Here is an 18,100-nt window from a genome sequence, read left to right on the forward strand (position 1 = left end):
GACAATCTTAACTGTTTTTATGAAATTGACCTCGAACAAAAGTGTGTTGACCTTTGTCACGTTTCTGCCCATAGCTCCGTAACTAAAGGTCGCAGATAGGGTAAACTATACATTTTGGGTTCTTTGTGACTAGGTGAGTAATTTGATATGCTTCTCAATAGGATTAGTGTATTTTGAAGAGGGCAGCCCAAGCCAAATTTGTTCCATATGGAAAGGTTTTTATACAAAACGATTCCCATATTACCATCATGCGCAAAGTTTCCACCTTGATACACCTGAGCACAAATTTTCGTTCAACACGTCCAAGAGCTCTTAAGCAAGCAGTAAATTGTCTCCGCACAGTCTTTGATTACACTACACGGTTGAGTGCATAACAATGTAAGAGCTGTGGAGCTTCTAGCTGAAAAATGGGCCTCTTTGGTTTTTGTCGAAACCTCAAGTGTTCCCGTCATCCAATCACATTTTTTTATATCAAACGAAAGCTAACACTTCCCCTAAATACCCCTTTCGTCACTAGGTCAACAGATAACGCAATTCAATGTTACAGCAAGGCGAATGTGGAAAATACCTATCTAATCACATTTTTTGACCAAAATAAAGGTTTTAAAAGTCAAAACCTCAAGTGTTCCTTACAATATTTTTCAAATTTTATGTCATTAAATGAAAAAGCACATAAATATTGTTCATATACTAGCGTCACTAGAATGAGCAATGGCTAATTCTCTTAAAATTGCAAATATTGTGCAAAAAGTTACTATTTTCGCCTGTTTTGTCATAAGGTTGTAAATTCAATGAACTATGACTTTGCTAAAAGAGCGCTTACAAAATGTTATGAGTACCCTTCAGGCATGCCACAAACACTTTCAAACCTTTGTTCCAAAGATTTGGTCACGACACATTAGCATTATTCTTTCGGACTAGGGATGTGTTCTGTATTAGAAGTAACTTACGTTCTTCATCAAACTTCTTATCTCTGTACTACAGAGTCTGTAGGCAAGCTCCGAAGAAAGATTATCAATCTCTTCTTTCAGCATTTTGTTTACTTAGTGTTTTCTGCAACAAACTGTATCAAGTTCTGCACAAGTGCTGATTGAAGCTCCGAGTTCAAGTCTGAAAGAGTACTAGAGATGGAGTTAAAACTTTGTTAGCCCATATGCCAAATCCAAAACCATGGACTCTCACGCGTGAGGTGTAGGTATAGAAGGTGATGGTTACACATGAAGATGTGCTACTAGATGTTGAGATCCTCTGTATATATTTCCATTTACAAGTTTGTTATTAACTTCTGATGGGCCATACATATGGTCTTTTTTATCTTTTCAGTTTTGATTTCTGTTTTCGTTCTAGGTTTCTAGGTATGCAAGCAATGTATGTTGATTTACAACAGCAGAAACTTATTCAGAAGAATCTAAGCATAAAACTGAAGATGATGGTATAAAATTCAGATGATAACTACAGATAAAAACTGTGATAAATAGGTTAATTGAAACACTAGAAACTAAAAATTATACACTAAAATTAAAATAAAATAATAATAAAATAATAACACAAACAATTATACCATCAAAGGTAAAATACACTCCTAAATAATTTTTTATACATGACAAGCTTTAACGAAAACTTTACACAATGTTACCAACTTCAAACTACTTTTTTACATTTTAATCACGCTTAACAAAATGAAATTTGTTTATAACACACACACCCCCACACACGTACACGAGGGTGATTCTACTGTCTTACTTTTCATGCTTAATTCCATAGCGTAAGACAACAAGGTACAAGGTAAGGCCCTAACAGCTAGCAGTAGATAAAGTGGTGTCCTATCAGCAGTATATAACTGATCAAATGTGCTTTCAGCAGTAGATAGTTAGACAAAGTAGTGTGCTATCAGTAGATAGTAGATGAAGAAGGGTCTTTTCAGCAGTAAATATCTGATGAAGTAGTGTGTAATCAGCAGTAGATAGCTGATGAATTAGTACTCTATCAGCAGTAGACAGCCTATGAATTTGTAACCTGTCACCAGTAGATATCATGCTGATGAAGTATTGCCCTATCAACAGTATATAGTTGATGAAGTGTCCTATCAACAGTAGATAGCTGATGAAAGTAGGTGCTATCAGCAGTAAATAGCTGATGAAATAGTGCCCTGGCTAATGAAGTAGTGAGCTATCAGCAATAAATAGCTGATAAAGTAGTACCCTATCAGCAGTAGACAACTGATGAATTTGTAACCTGTCAGCTGTAGATAGGTTATCACGCTAATCAAGTAGTGCCTTATACAGTGTGCCAGTAGCAACAGATAGTAAATAAGGTAGTGCCCTACAGGTAACAGTTAGCAGTAGATAGATGATGAAATAGTGTCTTATCAACAGTACATAGCTGATGAAATATAGTGAATAGGCGAACTGATGAAGTTTGCTATAGACAAATCACATGAACATGCATGATCATATTGTTTGTGCAGAAATTTACTTCTCTATACCGCCCTATATATTTCACAGAAATGATGCGTACCGTTGATGACTACACCACGCCATCAGCGACAGAAGCAAAACAGTATCATCCTTACTATATTCACTGGAAATTCTAAACAAATTGTCTGCTCCTATCACTCATGTCTGTAGCAATCATGTGGATTGTTAATTTAGTAACAGCGAAACGTGACTGCTTAGACAGTTGTGCGACACGTGCTGCTGGATTCAAAAGTCTTCACTAACCGTTTCTCGTGGATTTGATTTTTTTTTATCATCGTGCACGGTGTCGTCAGGTTTATATTGTTACAAATGCAGAACACTAAAAGATTGTTTGCTGACGATGCCTTCAAATGGCGGGAAGATTATTTTGACGCATTGGAATTTAGTGTCATTTGGCGGTGATTGCAGTACCCAAAGATTGTACACCGAACAGTCGGGAACTGAAGATCGGAAATATGTGGAATTTTCTCATCACAATTATTACTATATGACATTGAATCTAGAAACAAATATGCTGCTAGTTTCTTTGTACTGGTTTATTTCTCATATTGGTGAATGAATTTGAGAAGCATACTTACGGCCGGGACTTATCGCCAACCATGTTATTGAAACTCACCACTGTAACCACTGCAAGTGATAATGAATTCGATTTTGATTTACTTTATAAAATATTGTGTGCTTTCTGATTTCCCCTGATTTAAGGTTTGCCAAGAGATTTAGTTTTTGAGCCAAACCGACATAACTGGATGGACACTTACAAACTCTCTAAGTGAACTCTGCTGCTGATGAATCTGCAAACTTTGTAATTCATACATCTGTAATTCATACATCTTCGAGCTAAAAATATATTACAAAACAAACTTGTTTTAACATTTGCTATACATTTTAAATGTCTTTTTTCTAATACTAAAGCAAAGCTATTCCTGGGACGTATCTTAAAGTGACCGTAATGTAGCCATTGTCCTCGACGTATTATTTCTCGAAGGTAATTCCCTCGTGTGGCAAACTGCAAGCCATTATTCACGATTCCGTGTAGACAGCTATAAATATACAAAATCGGATTTGATTTGGCTAAAATCTTGTTTTTATTTCCTCCTTAGCGTCTTATGAAAAATTCAAACGGCTTTCTACTACTGCAAAAACGAAAACCCAAAGGTATTTACTGGACGTTTTTTCTCCATTCTCAGCAAAAATTGTTGTCGATAGAAAAACCGTGAATTAGCTTATTGTGAAAATTGTGTGCAAATGGCGAAGATGCTTATTTCGGATAGTGTAATAAACGTTGCCTTATAATTACAAGAAGATGGCGACTGTAATTGGAACTATAGCTGGAAATGAAACATTAGATAACAATGATGTCACTTTGGAAGACTTGCCTTTTGATTCCTTAGTAGCTAGGGCTGTATGCGTCAGCTTTGTAATGGTTCTTGCATTAGCCGGGAATACCATCATCATTGCCGTTATTGTAAGAACGGAGGCTCTGAGGAACATTACCGGATTGTTTCTGGTCAACTTAGCTATAGCTGATCTGTGTGTGATCCTTTTTACGATGCCTTTCATTATCGATGTAGCCATATGGGGACAATGGAGATTCACAGAGTCATGGTGTACTGCATGTGGATTCTTAGAAGAACTGTTCACAGCAGCTTCGATTGCGACTCTTGCACTCATTAGCTATGATAGGTAAGTTGGATTTATCTTGATATTTGTATACACTTGCCGAAGAGAGCTACACTATAAATCTCTCAGACCACTTTGGCCGAGTTTTGGATCGTCTGAATTGTTCAAGAGGAAGATCTTCTGATTGCGATTTCGCGATTAAACCCATGCGTCATATCAAGTTTTTTGACTTGGTCCAAGTCTCTATAAGTTGAGGATTATGAAAATCTAACATACATCTGTAGTATTTCCTTATATACAAACAGACTCCTCAACCCACAAAGACTTGGACAAAGTCAAATAACCAGATAACCTCAGGCTTAATCATGATATTGCCATCAGAAGATTGTCCTCTTAAAGACTTTAGGGATGAAATCAAAACTCAACCGGCGGTTGACCGCCGGTTCAGTCCGGGTCCGTCCGGTTTCTATTGTTATAAGCTGTTCTAAACAATGAAAACCGACTGGAACCGGGCGAAACCGGCAGTCAACCGCCCGTCGAGTTTCGATTTCATCCCTTAGACGAATCAAGAACGCGCACTAGGTGTTCTGAGATGGCAGATTTAAGCTGTCAGCAAGTCAGCAGTTATTGACAAGACCCCTTTGTTATCTTGGCCAACAGGGCCCTGCTCTTGTCCTGCATTTGTTTTAGTAAACATTTTGTAACTCTCAAAATATTGAAACAGGCCAACAACTTTTAAAGACGATACCGTATAACGACAACCATTTTCATAATGTGCTATAGTTATGTCCATATTATGCAAAGGATATTGTGGTCTCCAGTGGTGATCCCACAGTCAAAATAGCATATAAATATGCACTTGAGCACAAAGGGCCCGGAATGTGGACTAGCTGAGATTTTGGGACTTACTATTATGCTCAATATAGTGTAAATAACAAACCTTTCAGGGACCAAGAGGTTAATAAAAGCTCAACCGAATTTACATGTATCTTCCCATTTGAATATCAAACCTTATTTATGGAGTGAGTAATGTTTACCAAATTCGCACGCGCTTCGAGCGTTTAAGTTTCTCCCGGCTGATCATCAGTTGATCAGAGCATTAGAGCGACAAGTTAAAGTATCCAGATACTTGAAAATTGACAATATCGACACTCTTATAATTCTAAACGTGTTACATTGACTTAAACGTCTTCCGATGAATTACTTGCGCTCATTCAAACGTCGAGATTCAATGTCAACAGACGCTGTCTTTGTTTGTCTCTATGGAGCGTCACTTATAAAATTGAGGCTCAACGGATGAACCATCCAATATATCTCTAGGAAGCAATATTGTCTCCATTTCAAGATTTAAAATAAAAATCGAAGTATGATGAATAGTTGTACAGGCTTTTGGCTCATGGACTGTGTTTGTTATTTGACCCTCTCATATAGCTACAGATTGGTTTCTCGCTGATCACGATATCCCTCGGGACGGGCCCTAGATAGCTCATTGGTCGCCTGAAGAGCCCCTCAATGATCACGATATCCCCCGGGGATGGGCCCAAGATAGCTCATTGGTCGCCTGAAGAGCCCCTCGATGATCATGATATCCCCCGGGGATGGGCCCTAGATAGATCATTGGTCGCCTGAAGAGCCCCTCGATGATCACGATATCCCCCGGGGATGGGCCCTAGATAGCTCATTGGTCGCCTGAAGAGCCCCTTGATGATCACGATATCCCCCGGGGATGTGCCCTAGATAGCTCATTGGTCGCCTCAAGAGCCCTCGATGATCACGATATCCCCCGGGGATGGGCCCTAGATAGCTCATTGGTCGCCTGAAGAGCCCCTCGATGATCACGATATCCCCCGGGGATGTGCCCTAGATAGCTCATTGGTCGCCTCAAGAGCCCCTCGATGATCACGATATCCCCCGGGGATGGGCCCTAGATAGCTCATTGGTCACCTGATGAGCCCCTCGATGATCACGATATCCCCCGGGGATGGACCCAAGATAACTCATTGGTCGCCTGAAGAGCCCCAGGATTTTCTATTCGTTGGGTAAACCACAGACCCTGGAAAGTTCTGAGGACTGTGGGTAGACCGTGATAATCGGTAGCAGTTTATTTTGCTTTGTCCATGTGAATACCAAATCGTAAGCGATACGTCGACAACTTTTACAATTTTTAGGGCTTTTGATAAAATATCATTGGTTTTTTTCCAACAAAGAGGATTTGGCTTATCTTCATTACTTAAGGGGGTACTACACCCCTCGATAAATTTGTGTCTATTTTTGCATTTTTCTCAAAAACTAATAACACAGGATTCCTAACGAGGATTTCATCGTTGCCACAGAGAAAGCAAGTTGGAAATTAACATCAGGAGAAGCGCAAAACCTCAGAGCGGAAGTAGCGGGAGTGTTAAAGTCCGCGAAAATTCCAAAATCGAACATAAGCAAAGATGAAAGACAAGCTTTAAAACAACTGAAAAAGGACAAGTCAATCCTAATTATGGGAGCAGATAAGGGTAGGAGCACGGTTATTACAGCTACCGACAAGTATGAGGAGAAGGTAAATACCTTGTTGAGCGATAAAAAGACTTATGAAAAGTTGAAAGGAGATCCCACAGGTAGTTACAAGCGAAAATTGGTGGGTATCTTACAAAGACTGAAAAAGGAGGAAAAGATAGATGATGGACAGTACAAATTGCTCTACCCAACCGCTGAAAACACACCGCGTATTTACTGCACCACAAAGATCCACAAAGAAGGATACCCGGTCAGACCCATTGTAGATTACATGGGTTCCATCGCATACCAGACATCAAAAGCGTTGGCTGAGATTTTGTCACCCATGGTAGGTAAGACTGTACACCACGTCACCAACTCAAAAGAACTAGCAGAAGAACTCGCTACGGTTAAGATAGACGATGAGGACATTTTCAATTCGCACGACGTAGTATCACTCTTCACAAATACTCCTATAAATAAGACTTTGGAGATTGTTACATTTGGACAGTGACACTACGCTGAAACAAAGGACCTTATTGAACACCAAGGACATAATTGAACTTCTCGAGTTTGTTCTTACAACAACGTACTTTTCATTCAGAGGTGAAATATATAAACAAAACTTCGGAGCAGCGATGGGAAGTCCCTGCAGTGCCATTATTGCAAATATTTTCATGGAATGGCTGGAACAAAGAGCGATTGCGAACGCACCTGTTGCTTGTCAACCGAAGTTATGGAAAAGATACGTTGACGACATCTTAGAGATAATACCCCGGGGTACCACTCAGGAACTGACAGATCACCTTAATAGCGCAGACCCGACAAATAACATCAAATTTACCTACGAAGAAGAAGCGGAGGGGAAATTGCCATTTCTCGACACGCTGATAAACAGGAAAGAGGATGGATCGGTCAAATTGACAGTTTACAGAAAAAAGACACACACCGACCAGTACTTAAACTTTGCATCGCAACACCCCCTACACCAAAAGCTAGGGGTAGTTAGAACACTGTTAGATAGAAAGGACTCAATTGTTACAGAAGAAGAAGACAAACAACAGGAGGAAGCAAGAGTAAAACAAGCATTGAATCGCTGTGGATACCCCAATTGGGCCATCGAAAAAGTCAAACAACAGATGACAGATAAGAGCAAAGCGAAAAAGAAACAAAAGGACAAGACCGCAGAAAAGAGCAATGGAATGGTAGTGATTCCATATGTACAGGGTGTATCGGAAAGGTTGCAGCGAGTTTTCAAAAAGCACAACATCCAAACCGCGATGAAGCCGCATAACACTTTGAAAAACAACCTTGTGCACCCGAAGGACAAAAGAGAAGACGCGAAAACTTGTGACTGTGTTTACGAGATTCCATGTCAAAATTGTAACAAATCGTACATTGGGGAAACCGGCAGGCAGTTTAGCGTAAGAATGAAAGAGCACCAAAAGGAATCGGATAAGTTAGCGACAAGAAAATTTACCCGAGCGGTAAGGAAGGACTCAGTGGAAGAAATAAACAAATCAGCAATTACAGACCATGTTTCACAGCAAAACCATGTGATTAATTGGGAAGGGGCCAAAGTCGTCGATAAAGACTCATGTAAACAAACGCGGTGGATCAGAGAGGCCATGTGGATCAGAAAGCGGGGGGACAACGTCATCAATCGCGATGAAGGAACTTATTCTTTGAGTCATGTATACGATCAGCTACTGCAAACAACTACACACCCTGGGGATGAGAGTAGGAGGACCAGAGGTGGTGCAGCGGCTGTATCGGCGCATTACTGATGAAATCTTCCGCACGGAAGATGAAACGTCTAAAACGTGAGTAAATCTTTGGACTTGAACAACATAATCTGATATTTAATTTAATTATATCAGTCCTGATGAACTTATTCAAAGAGTAATAACACAGTGGTAACAAAAGTTATGCATATTATAGGGGCAAGGAATCCAATTACTACACTGGAATGTCAGTGACCCAAGACAAGCAGTTTGTTATTTATGATAAAAAATAAGGTACCGCTAGGATGTACTTCATTTTCTATCATATATACTGAACCACTTGTCTTGAGTCACTGAAATTTCAGTGTAGTAATTGGAGTCCTTGCCCCAATATTGTACATAACTTTTGTTACCAGTGTGTTATTATTTTTTGAGAAAAATGCAAAAATAGTCACAAATTTACCACAGGGGTGTAGTACCCCCTTAAATGGTTAAATTGGGTTACTTGTGGAATATATACGTAAAGCCATACAGAGGGAGTATGGGTCATCTTCTCTGGTCTGTGGAAGATGTTTCTTAAATCTACCACAGAGGTATGGCATATATTTCAAATGGAATAGCCCATTGTGAGCCCGATGGCAGCCCTCATCCATTATACCTTACTGTGGAATATGAATAAATTACGAACACGCTTTGATAATGGTTAATGAATGAGCTGATTTACCACTCTGCCACAATGTTATACGATAGATAATCAGGAACATTGTTACACTAGATACGAATATATATTCAAACATGGGTCTGTATAGCAGTCTATTTACATACCTATAGAAACACACTTCAAGTAAAATTGCAAAATATTTACATAACAATTTGGTGACCCATTACACACAAACTGTATAAACAGAATATCTCATTGAATCAAGCTTTTAGCAGCCTTCATCGACTGAGAGAATTGACAGCATAATGAATCCACAAATGAAACAGCTAACAGTATAGACCTACTGTACCTACCCACACAAGAATACAATTTAACAGCAAATTCGATGAAAATGCGCGTTTTCCATGATCAGCGTCTCCACTCAAAAATACACTTAAATACACTACTCATAATGCTTACCACCACCATCACAAACAAACCCAAACACAAAGACGCCGTTATTGCTTGATGTGCATTTCAGATGTAGGTAGGTCCATCCAGTCTGGAGGGTCCCTTTAATATTATTTTCATTTGGGATAAAAAGTCTTTTTTAATCCACAGTTGGTCGTACTCGGTGAATAATTAAAAACAAGAGTTCAATTTCCAAAAAAATAAAAACACTCTTTAATTGAGTGGCTAGATTATCAAAATTACACAGAATTTTCGATTTTTTCCCATTCCAGTAACCCCATTTGACATTTACATTCGCTGTATGGAAGATTAATTTTAGTAATAATAATAATAGGTAATTGATTTAGTGCATTTCTGGCTTTAATTGCGTAATTAACTTAACTTAAAATATACTAATAGCGATTAAATCTGAAGCACTTATACGTTCTTTCAATATCGGCATTTTACAGTTAATATAACTATTTAAAAAGTTTAAGACCTTGAGGATATGATTGCGACGAAGCAATTTCATCATCTTGAGCATTAGACATTGATTAAATAAATGAAGAGAAACATGCGTAATACAATCATGTCGGAGGTCTAAATACGGATCGGAAATCTCACGCATCTTGATTTTGAGGGCTTGGATTATTTGTGTTTGCAAACTCGAAATAATTGAAAAAGTAATAATCTTTTTTTATTATGGAGTCTGATAAGACAACTTCCGGCAAATTACAACGTGGCAACAGTATTGTAAACGGTTGTTTCACGCTAGCAACGTGTGTTACAGTTACCACGTTGATCAAAGAAATCGACATGCACTGCTTAAAATATTGTGTGTGGGTTTTTTTTCAGTTTCCGGTTTTTTTTCCTATTTTCTTAAAATCTAAAAGCGTTTTTTTACTCATGACATATCATTTTGACAAGAAAGATATAACATGCTCTTTATTATGCAAGTACTTTCAATGCTCAGAAGGTTTAGGGCACTACCTATTTTGTTATGCTAATAGCCTTCCGAATATTACGTGGTGAAGGTTACGCTCTACATCCATCAGTGAACATCAAAAGAGAAGCTAAATAGAACAGAAACAATCGCACAACTGCTGGCAGCTGGTTTTTATAAAGACACCTCCCAAAGAAGATTATCAACACATTACCACAATACACCATGCTTTTGCAAAACATCCTAAAACTGGTTTCTGATGATGCAAGTTAACATTGAATATGTACCCGTCGAATATACAAATCACTGGATCATAATAATTGAATACATTCATCAGCATCGTTAGAGTAAACTAGTAACCAAAGTTCGTAGTATCTGATCCAAATATGAGAAGGTTTCAAATGTCACAGATAACCCTAGCATCCTGTGGTTCTTGCGTTTTGTTGCAAATAGGGCTGAAACCAAATCACCTTATAACGTATATAACCATGATAACTCATTAACAACAATAAATCAAGTGTAGGATTTGTAGACTGAAGCCTGAAGGAACACTTTGGAACTACAAGCAGATGTTGTGAGCTAGATCGTATATAGTTTGGGGCAGCGTCATTGAGTGCTTTGTACCCGGGCTTTGTACATGTTAGTGATCAACAGAGTTCGTTTCCGTATTGTAAGCCAATGCAAATTCCTCGGGACACCTGCTATGTTAGCCCGGTTTTTCGTTCCGGTTACTAACTCTAATCGATGCATTCTGGATCTTTTTCAGTCTTAAAATAAGTTTATCAGGCTATGCAAGTAGCAAGCTGTTACAGTAATCAAGCCTGGAAGTGACCAATATATGTATCAGTTGCTCAGCAGCATCACGATCTAAACACTTTCTGATCAGTCCGATAGAACGAACTGATGGCATAGGATGAAGCCTTGAATACGATTATGCACATTTTCCTCATTATCAGCTGACTATCACAGATATTGCCAACCATGCTACAAATGACCATGGATTCCAAATACACGCAACACGCGCAAGTATTTATTTTGTTTGTAACGTAGATTTTCATTTCCTTTTTCTTCACACTCCAAAGTTTAAAATCTATAGTTTATAACGATGACCCTCATAAGTTCAAATAATGAATTTTATACCCACATGTGTTTTGAACACTGTGAAAACGTTAATTTAGGTGATCGGAATGATGGGTAGCAGGGTAATTTACTATTTTTGGCTGTAGCCTATTAGTTGTGATCAAACGCCCGTAAAATTGCTCAAGTTAAACTAGCTTGAGCAATTATCCGAGTTGACAGAGACGGGACCATAATTTGGTGTGGCTGATGAATTTTTCAATGTGACCTCCTTGAAATGATATAGAAGGAATTGCACTTTGACTTGCTCAGTTTAGGTAACCAAATGCAATAATAAGATATTGGAGAAAAGAATCGATGGTCTGCAATTAGAAATGGTGCGATATTTAAGTTTCTTGAAATGACCTTGAGTGTGGCGTTGTATGGTGCTGTTTAATACATTCCCTCATTTCAAATATATAGTTTTGGGTTCTCTATTGTTCAGAAACCAAAAATCAAGGGATTAAAATGTGGAGATGAACTGGTATGCAATCATAACACTATTGTGCTGGGAGGGCACAAGAGGGTATATATAATCAAAAGTATAATGGCCTATAACCATACGTATATAATAGCCTATTGTGCTAACATTTTCATTATCGATATCTATCAACGCGGGCGACTTTTGATGCTCTCTGCCGTAGGTGGCACACTTCCATGACACCATAAAATTACACCCGAGTTCCGAGATTCGTTTGATAAGTTATGCATAGACATCGTTGAGACATAAAGGATGGATATATACGAGGCCTAGGCCTACATGTAGAAATCATGTGCATATATTGAGGGGTGGGGGGGTGTTTTGTTTATTTGTCTGAAATATAAACGATGCATGATGATGTAGATGATTTGATTATGAATTAGATTATTCCCCGGAAAGCACAACCCATACCTCTTACCTATGTTCCTCCGCCACCTATATATAACCTCCTCCTCCCCCCTCCCCACACTCGATATCGGCTCTTCCCTATTATTCCACTCCACTCTTGATCCCCTCCCCCTCTCCCCCTCCCACTTCCAATGCTCTCTTCCCTCTGTTTCTCTTTCTCCTTACCCTTACCCCCCCACACACACACACACACACACACCCCCTTCCCTGTCGATCTCTTTCTCTCTCTCTCTCTTCCCAAATAAATAAATTGAATAAAAGTCAGTTTAAACCAGCTTTCTATGATATTAATCTTCCGTCATGCGACATGCACATAAATAGAGTTGTGTATAATAGTGTTTATATCGCTGAAGTCATAATCTGTCAAGTGTCTTTTGTAATGTCTGTGGAAATATTTCGATGGTCTATATATTTTCACAGTGAAATCAGCTTAGGCTATTTCGTAGTCTCAAGTCAATGCTTTCAAACTAAATCAATGCTTTCAAATGTAGACTGCTTTGTTCGACTTCTCTGCTCGTGAATATTGCACTGCGAAATTTAAACATTTCTTTTGTATACTTAGATCAGGTAACTCGAAAATCGTGTAATTTTATTCGTCACACCACTTATAAGAAACTGAAACCAAAACCGAAACTACCTGTCACAAATGTTTAGTTTTAAACAAAAGGTAGAAACAACGAGTTCGATATCTTGTGATTCAAGTGGTTAGGCAGGACAAAAGGAAACCACGTGACCAAAACCAAAACCAAAACTAAAACTCAATATTTGAAATGAGGCAGTGATATGGGCAAACATTTTAGTCGAAGCTTTTATGTCATTCTATGTTCAGTCACAACGTCGCCATTGAACACTTAACTGCTGTTACCTTTTACTGGACAATGAACAACGCACAGTGGAACAATGAGTCACAATTCGTATAAATAATACCATATGTATTGTAAACAATTGTTCTAATAATATTGATGATACTACTACTACTGCTGCTGCTGCTGCTGCTGCTGTTGCTACTACTACTACTACTACTACTACTACTACTACTACTACTACTACTACTACTACTACTACTACTACTACTACTACTACTACTAATAATAATAATAATATTAACAATAACAATAACAATAACAATAATAATAATAATAATAATAATAATAATAATAATAATAATAATAATAATAATACTGAATAATAATAAACCCAGCCCTAACGCTAACCCTAAATCATAACCCTATCCCTATCCCTAACCATAAACCCTGCACATCAGGATTAATGGTATTACGGCCCATTATAGTTCCAAAACAAATTAAGCACCCGGTTCATTGTTTGATTGATGGCATCCTCATTCTTCCTTGTATAATTGCAATACTACTTTTCAACTATTTTACACGGTAAAATCCGCAGTTTACAATCCCTGCATGTATATGTTGGCTCTTTGTTATTTATTAATTTGCACAAACCCATCAGTGACATTTATTGGATTTCTTTGTGAATGCATTCTTTATCTAATTCTAAAAATAACGAAATTTTGTAATAAGTGTAATTGTTCACAATTGTCAATTTGTAGTTGAAAGAGTGTCTTTGATGATTGTGTTTTTTTTTCTTTTTTCGTTTTTTTGTTGTTGATAAATTTGATCGATTCCTTTTACGTACTTAAGTTCCTAAGTAAAAACTGTAATGAATTTATTCATGATGCTGTTTAACTTTGATCAGTGACGTAATAATGGAGTGAAATGGAAAGTCCTCATGTGCCTCCTTTTACTGAAAAAAAATTAATCATGCACATAAATTCATAGCTGCACCCTAAAACGACAAACAATTACGAACAAAAAACGACAAGCAACAGCATCAACAACAATGAACAAACCCAATAAAACGACAAACAATTACGAACAAAAAACGACAAGCAACAGCATCAACAACATAACTGTTTTAGTAGCTCATCAAAGACATTGGATATAAATATTCGTGAACTTCGTCCATAACAGGTTTCTCAATCAGCTGTGGAGGTGAGATGGGGATGTACCCGGAAACCCGGCCCTTTTATTTCAATTATTGCCTAAAATATAACTTTATATTTTTTTGGCTTGGGAGTTAATAATAAAAACAACAAAATACAATGAAATTCAACATCGAAAATTAAAAGAAAACAAGACAATAAATTAATACATTTTGTATATAGATTTGTGTCAAATCATAGACAATTGCATTGATTCACATGGTGTACAATAGTTGCTATGATTAAACATGTTCTAGGTCATATTTGAGTGATTTAAGTGGTTATAGCTAAGTGGTTGGAATACAGATTTTGTTCATTGAACAGAATATATATTTCCTGTTTTTAATAATCAGGGTAATAACAATGTTTTTGCAGTTTTTTTAACGATAAATACTAGAAAAACGTCAAAAAGCAAAAAACAAAACAACACCAAAACCATATTGAAATGTTAAGGAATATTATGAAAGAAAAAACATGCATTCTTCCTCAAAGGAAAAAACAACAACAAAAAAAAAAAAAAACAACAACACCAAAACCATATTGAAATGTTAAGGAATATTATGAAAGAAAAAACATGCATTCTTCCTCAAAGGAAACATCAAATAACCAAAACCAGCATAGATTTTGTCAACATTTATTTTGCAAGACTGAAACAATTAATTTGTTTATTTAAAAGAAATGGGTAATTTGAGATTGTAGGTCATTAAAATGAATTATAATGTCTTCTTTTAAAGGTTTTACAATCAAAATAATGAACACACAAAATAAAATAAAAATAGCAATAACAACAACTACAATCCTGATGACAAACAAACAATATCAGTAACAAGGAACAAACAAAAACAACAAACAACAAAGCCCGACTCCGCGAGTTGATTTAATTTGACTGTTGACTACAGTCGTGCTTTTGATTCCATCTCTCATGCAGTTCTTTTAGAAAAACTACACCGCACAAATGGATTTAGAGGTCCACTTTTGAACTGGATCTCTTCTTTTAATTTAAGCCGCAAGCAAAGAATTGTTTTTTGTGGCCATATGTCTGATTTTGTTCCGGTTTTATCTGGTGTGCCCCAGGGATCAGACGTGGGCCTACTTATTTTTAACATTTACACCAATGATCGTAATCTGCATTTGAATTCCAAAGTTAATCAGTATGCTGATGATAGTTTATTTCCCGCACAATTAACAATGATTCCGATGTTACTATTCTCCAAAATGATTTGAATACACTCGATAGTTTTAAGTATACCGGAAACCATTAGTGTACATTTTCATCGACTCTGGAATGCACTGCCAGTGTCCATCAAGGATCAATTTATTTTGTATACAAATATGAGGCCATCCAAAAGGCACCTTAAAACACATTTTATTGAAATGACTATGCAAGAGCTGGAGTTGGACTCCTAAATTGATAAAAAAATCCTAAAATGACATTATTGATGACATATGTGTAATTTGTTATTTATAAATGTTCACTATTTATGTTTTGATTTCACTTGTGGGTTGGATTGGGTCAGACCCCCGGATGATAGTGTTTGCGCTCCTGACTCCTCCTGGCTAGCCTACCGGGACAATCTTTTACAATTTTTATTTTATGACATGCTTTGTGTATTTTTGATGTATTTTAGCCAATCAATCAATCAATCAATCAATCAATCAATCAATCAATCAATCAATCAATCAATCAATCAATCAGTGCTCAATTCAGAGTATGAAGAGCGAAATATAGTATTATCCAAAAGGCAGAGTTGTAATTTACATTCCAGCTACTGTCAGTTTCATGCCAGCAGTTTGCTGTCAATCATCAGACTGGTGTAAAACACATAATCAAGTCCACACATAATAACAAGAGAGCAAATATTGATTACAAATATTGATTACAAACAATAAAACTTATTGATTACACTACTTGAAGAAAAGTTGCATCAGTTCAATCACTGCTTGGGTTGCCATCTGAAAGTTACTCAGGTGATGCTAAAATTGGTGAGTTTATATTTGTTTCTGTGCCTACAGTTTGCGATGAGTTCAGAGCGTTTATTCAGAGATGAGTTATTTTGAGATATCATAATGAAGTATTTTTCGGTTTGCATACATTGCACCTTTTTGTTGCTGGATTATAAATAAATAAATAAATAAATAAATAAATAAATAAATAAATAAATAAATAAATAAATAAATAAATAAATAAATAAATAAATAAATAAATAAATAAATAAATAAATAAATAAATAAATAAATAAATAAATAAATAAATAAATAAAAACATCATCAACAACAATGAATACAAAACTCAATTCAGTAGTACGGTTGACCCAACATACTGCCTTGTTGTTTTAGTGGCTCATCGATCGAAGACATTGGATGTAAATATTCTTGAACTTTAACAATAACAGGTTTCTTAATGAGCAGTGGATGCAAGATGGGCGCTTCAAATTTGCCATGAGATGACTTTTTGATCTGGCATGTAGCAATGTCTGCTATTGTGCAGATGTGAAAATGTCTGCTCAAAAAGGTGAAATAATATAAAATGATATTGGTCAGCAGTTTGATAGAACAGAGTCAAGCACGAAGGACTGGGCTTGAAGGTTGGTTAGCATGTTTAGTTCAATTTACTAAACCAGCTCTAAACAAGTTTTATTACTTACTCAATAAAAAAAGCGTAGTGATTTATAGTGCACTACGCACAGCCACAACGCCTAGACATTGATCCACAAGCCTCAGCACACTTTACAGGTTGTCGCTGATCACTACGGCCCACAACATTCCATAAACCATTTAACACGCACACCCTATAGTCACTACATTCAATTCAATAAAGGCTGCAGATGTGCTCTTTAGTAGGCCTATATGATTTATTATGAAGTATGCTGATAGGACATCGATTCTTTGATGGTGGTTGTTGATGCTTTTTATTCGTTAGCCTTTTATCAAGGGCAATCTCAAGAATGCACTAAATCTCTCAGAATCCGGTTCATGTGTCATATATGCTGTATATGATTTTGCTGTCAGGCTTGCCAAAAGGAGAAGAAAAAAATATCACTTGTGGCGTATCACAAGGATCAATATTCGGACCGCTGCTTCTTATTTTCCTTGTTAATGATATCTGCAGCTTATTATGGACTATCTCGTTGTTATTTATTTCCTGTGCTGATGACACTCTTCACACAAGCATTTTAAAGTGATAGGAACATTTCGGAATGATGAATTTATGTAGGCAGAAAGTTTACAAATAATCTGTAAATGCGTAAAATTACAATTACATATTACTTAACAACGAAGAATGCACGTTCTGAATACAAAAAACAACAACATCATAAGTAAGTAGAAAATTAAAAAACACCTCTCCTCTTGATATACTCATCTCAGCGCAAAAGTTCTAGGTTTTCAAAGCGATCGAAAAATTACACTGAAGGAGCATATCGTTAGAGTCGTTAAAGCCTGTTCTAGAAATGTCGATGACATTAACAAAATCAAAACTTCTTGCCTTGTGAAGCTTTGTTCCTTACACATGTAAAGTATTACTGTACATAAATTATTACATTTTAGTATGGGATTTGTGACGATCGTTTCGTAAAGTATTCTAATATTCACGCTATAAACATTAAACATATCGGTGATAATCACATTCTTCCTCAAGTCAAGAAAGTATTTTGTATTATACTTGTCGGCGAGTATTAAATGAAATCAAAGTTCGAACACTTAGAGAGTAAATAATTATATGGAAAAATCTCTGTGATAAGTACCTCTCTAAGATGCGTAGA

General features: G+C 36.8%; 1 protein-coding gene across 1 annotated transcript in view; it reads left to right on the forward strand.

The window, feature by feature from the left end:
- The first annotated feature begins 2,629 nt into the window (after positions 1-2,629).
- LOC140158558 (G-protein coupled receptor 161-like) overlaps positions 2,630-18,100 on the forward strand; it is a 90,879-nt gene continuing 75,408 nt past the window's right edge. Inside the window, exon 1 of the mRNA XM_072181692.1 lies at positions 2,630-4,160. Coding sequence (XP_072037793.1) covers positions 3,781-4,160 — 380 coding nt within the window. The 5' untranslated portion in view covers positions 2,630-3,780. The remainder of the gene's footprint in view (positions 4,161-18,100) is intronic.

This window comes from Amphiura filiformis, chromosome 8 (genome assembly GCF_039555335.1).
Source record: "Amphiura filiformis chromosome 8, Afil_fr2py, whole genome shotgun sequence".
In the NCBI taxonomy this organism is placed as follows: Eukaryota; Metazoa; Echinodermata; class Ophiuroidea; order Amphilepidida; family Amphiuridae; genus Amphiura; species Amphiura filiformis.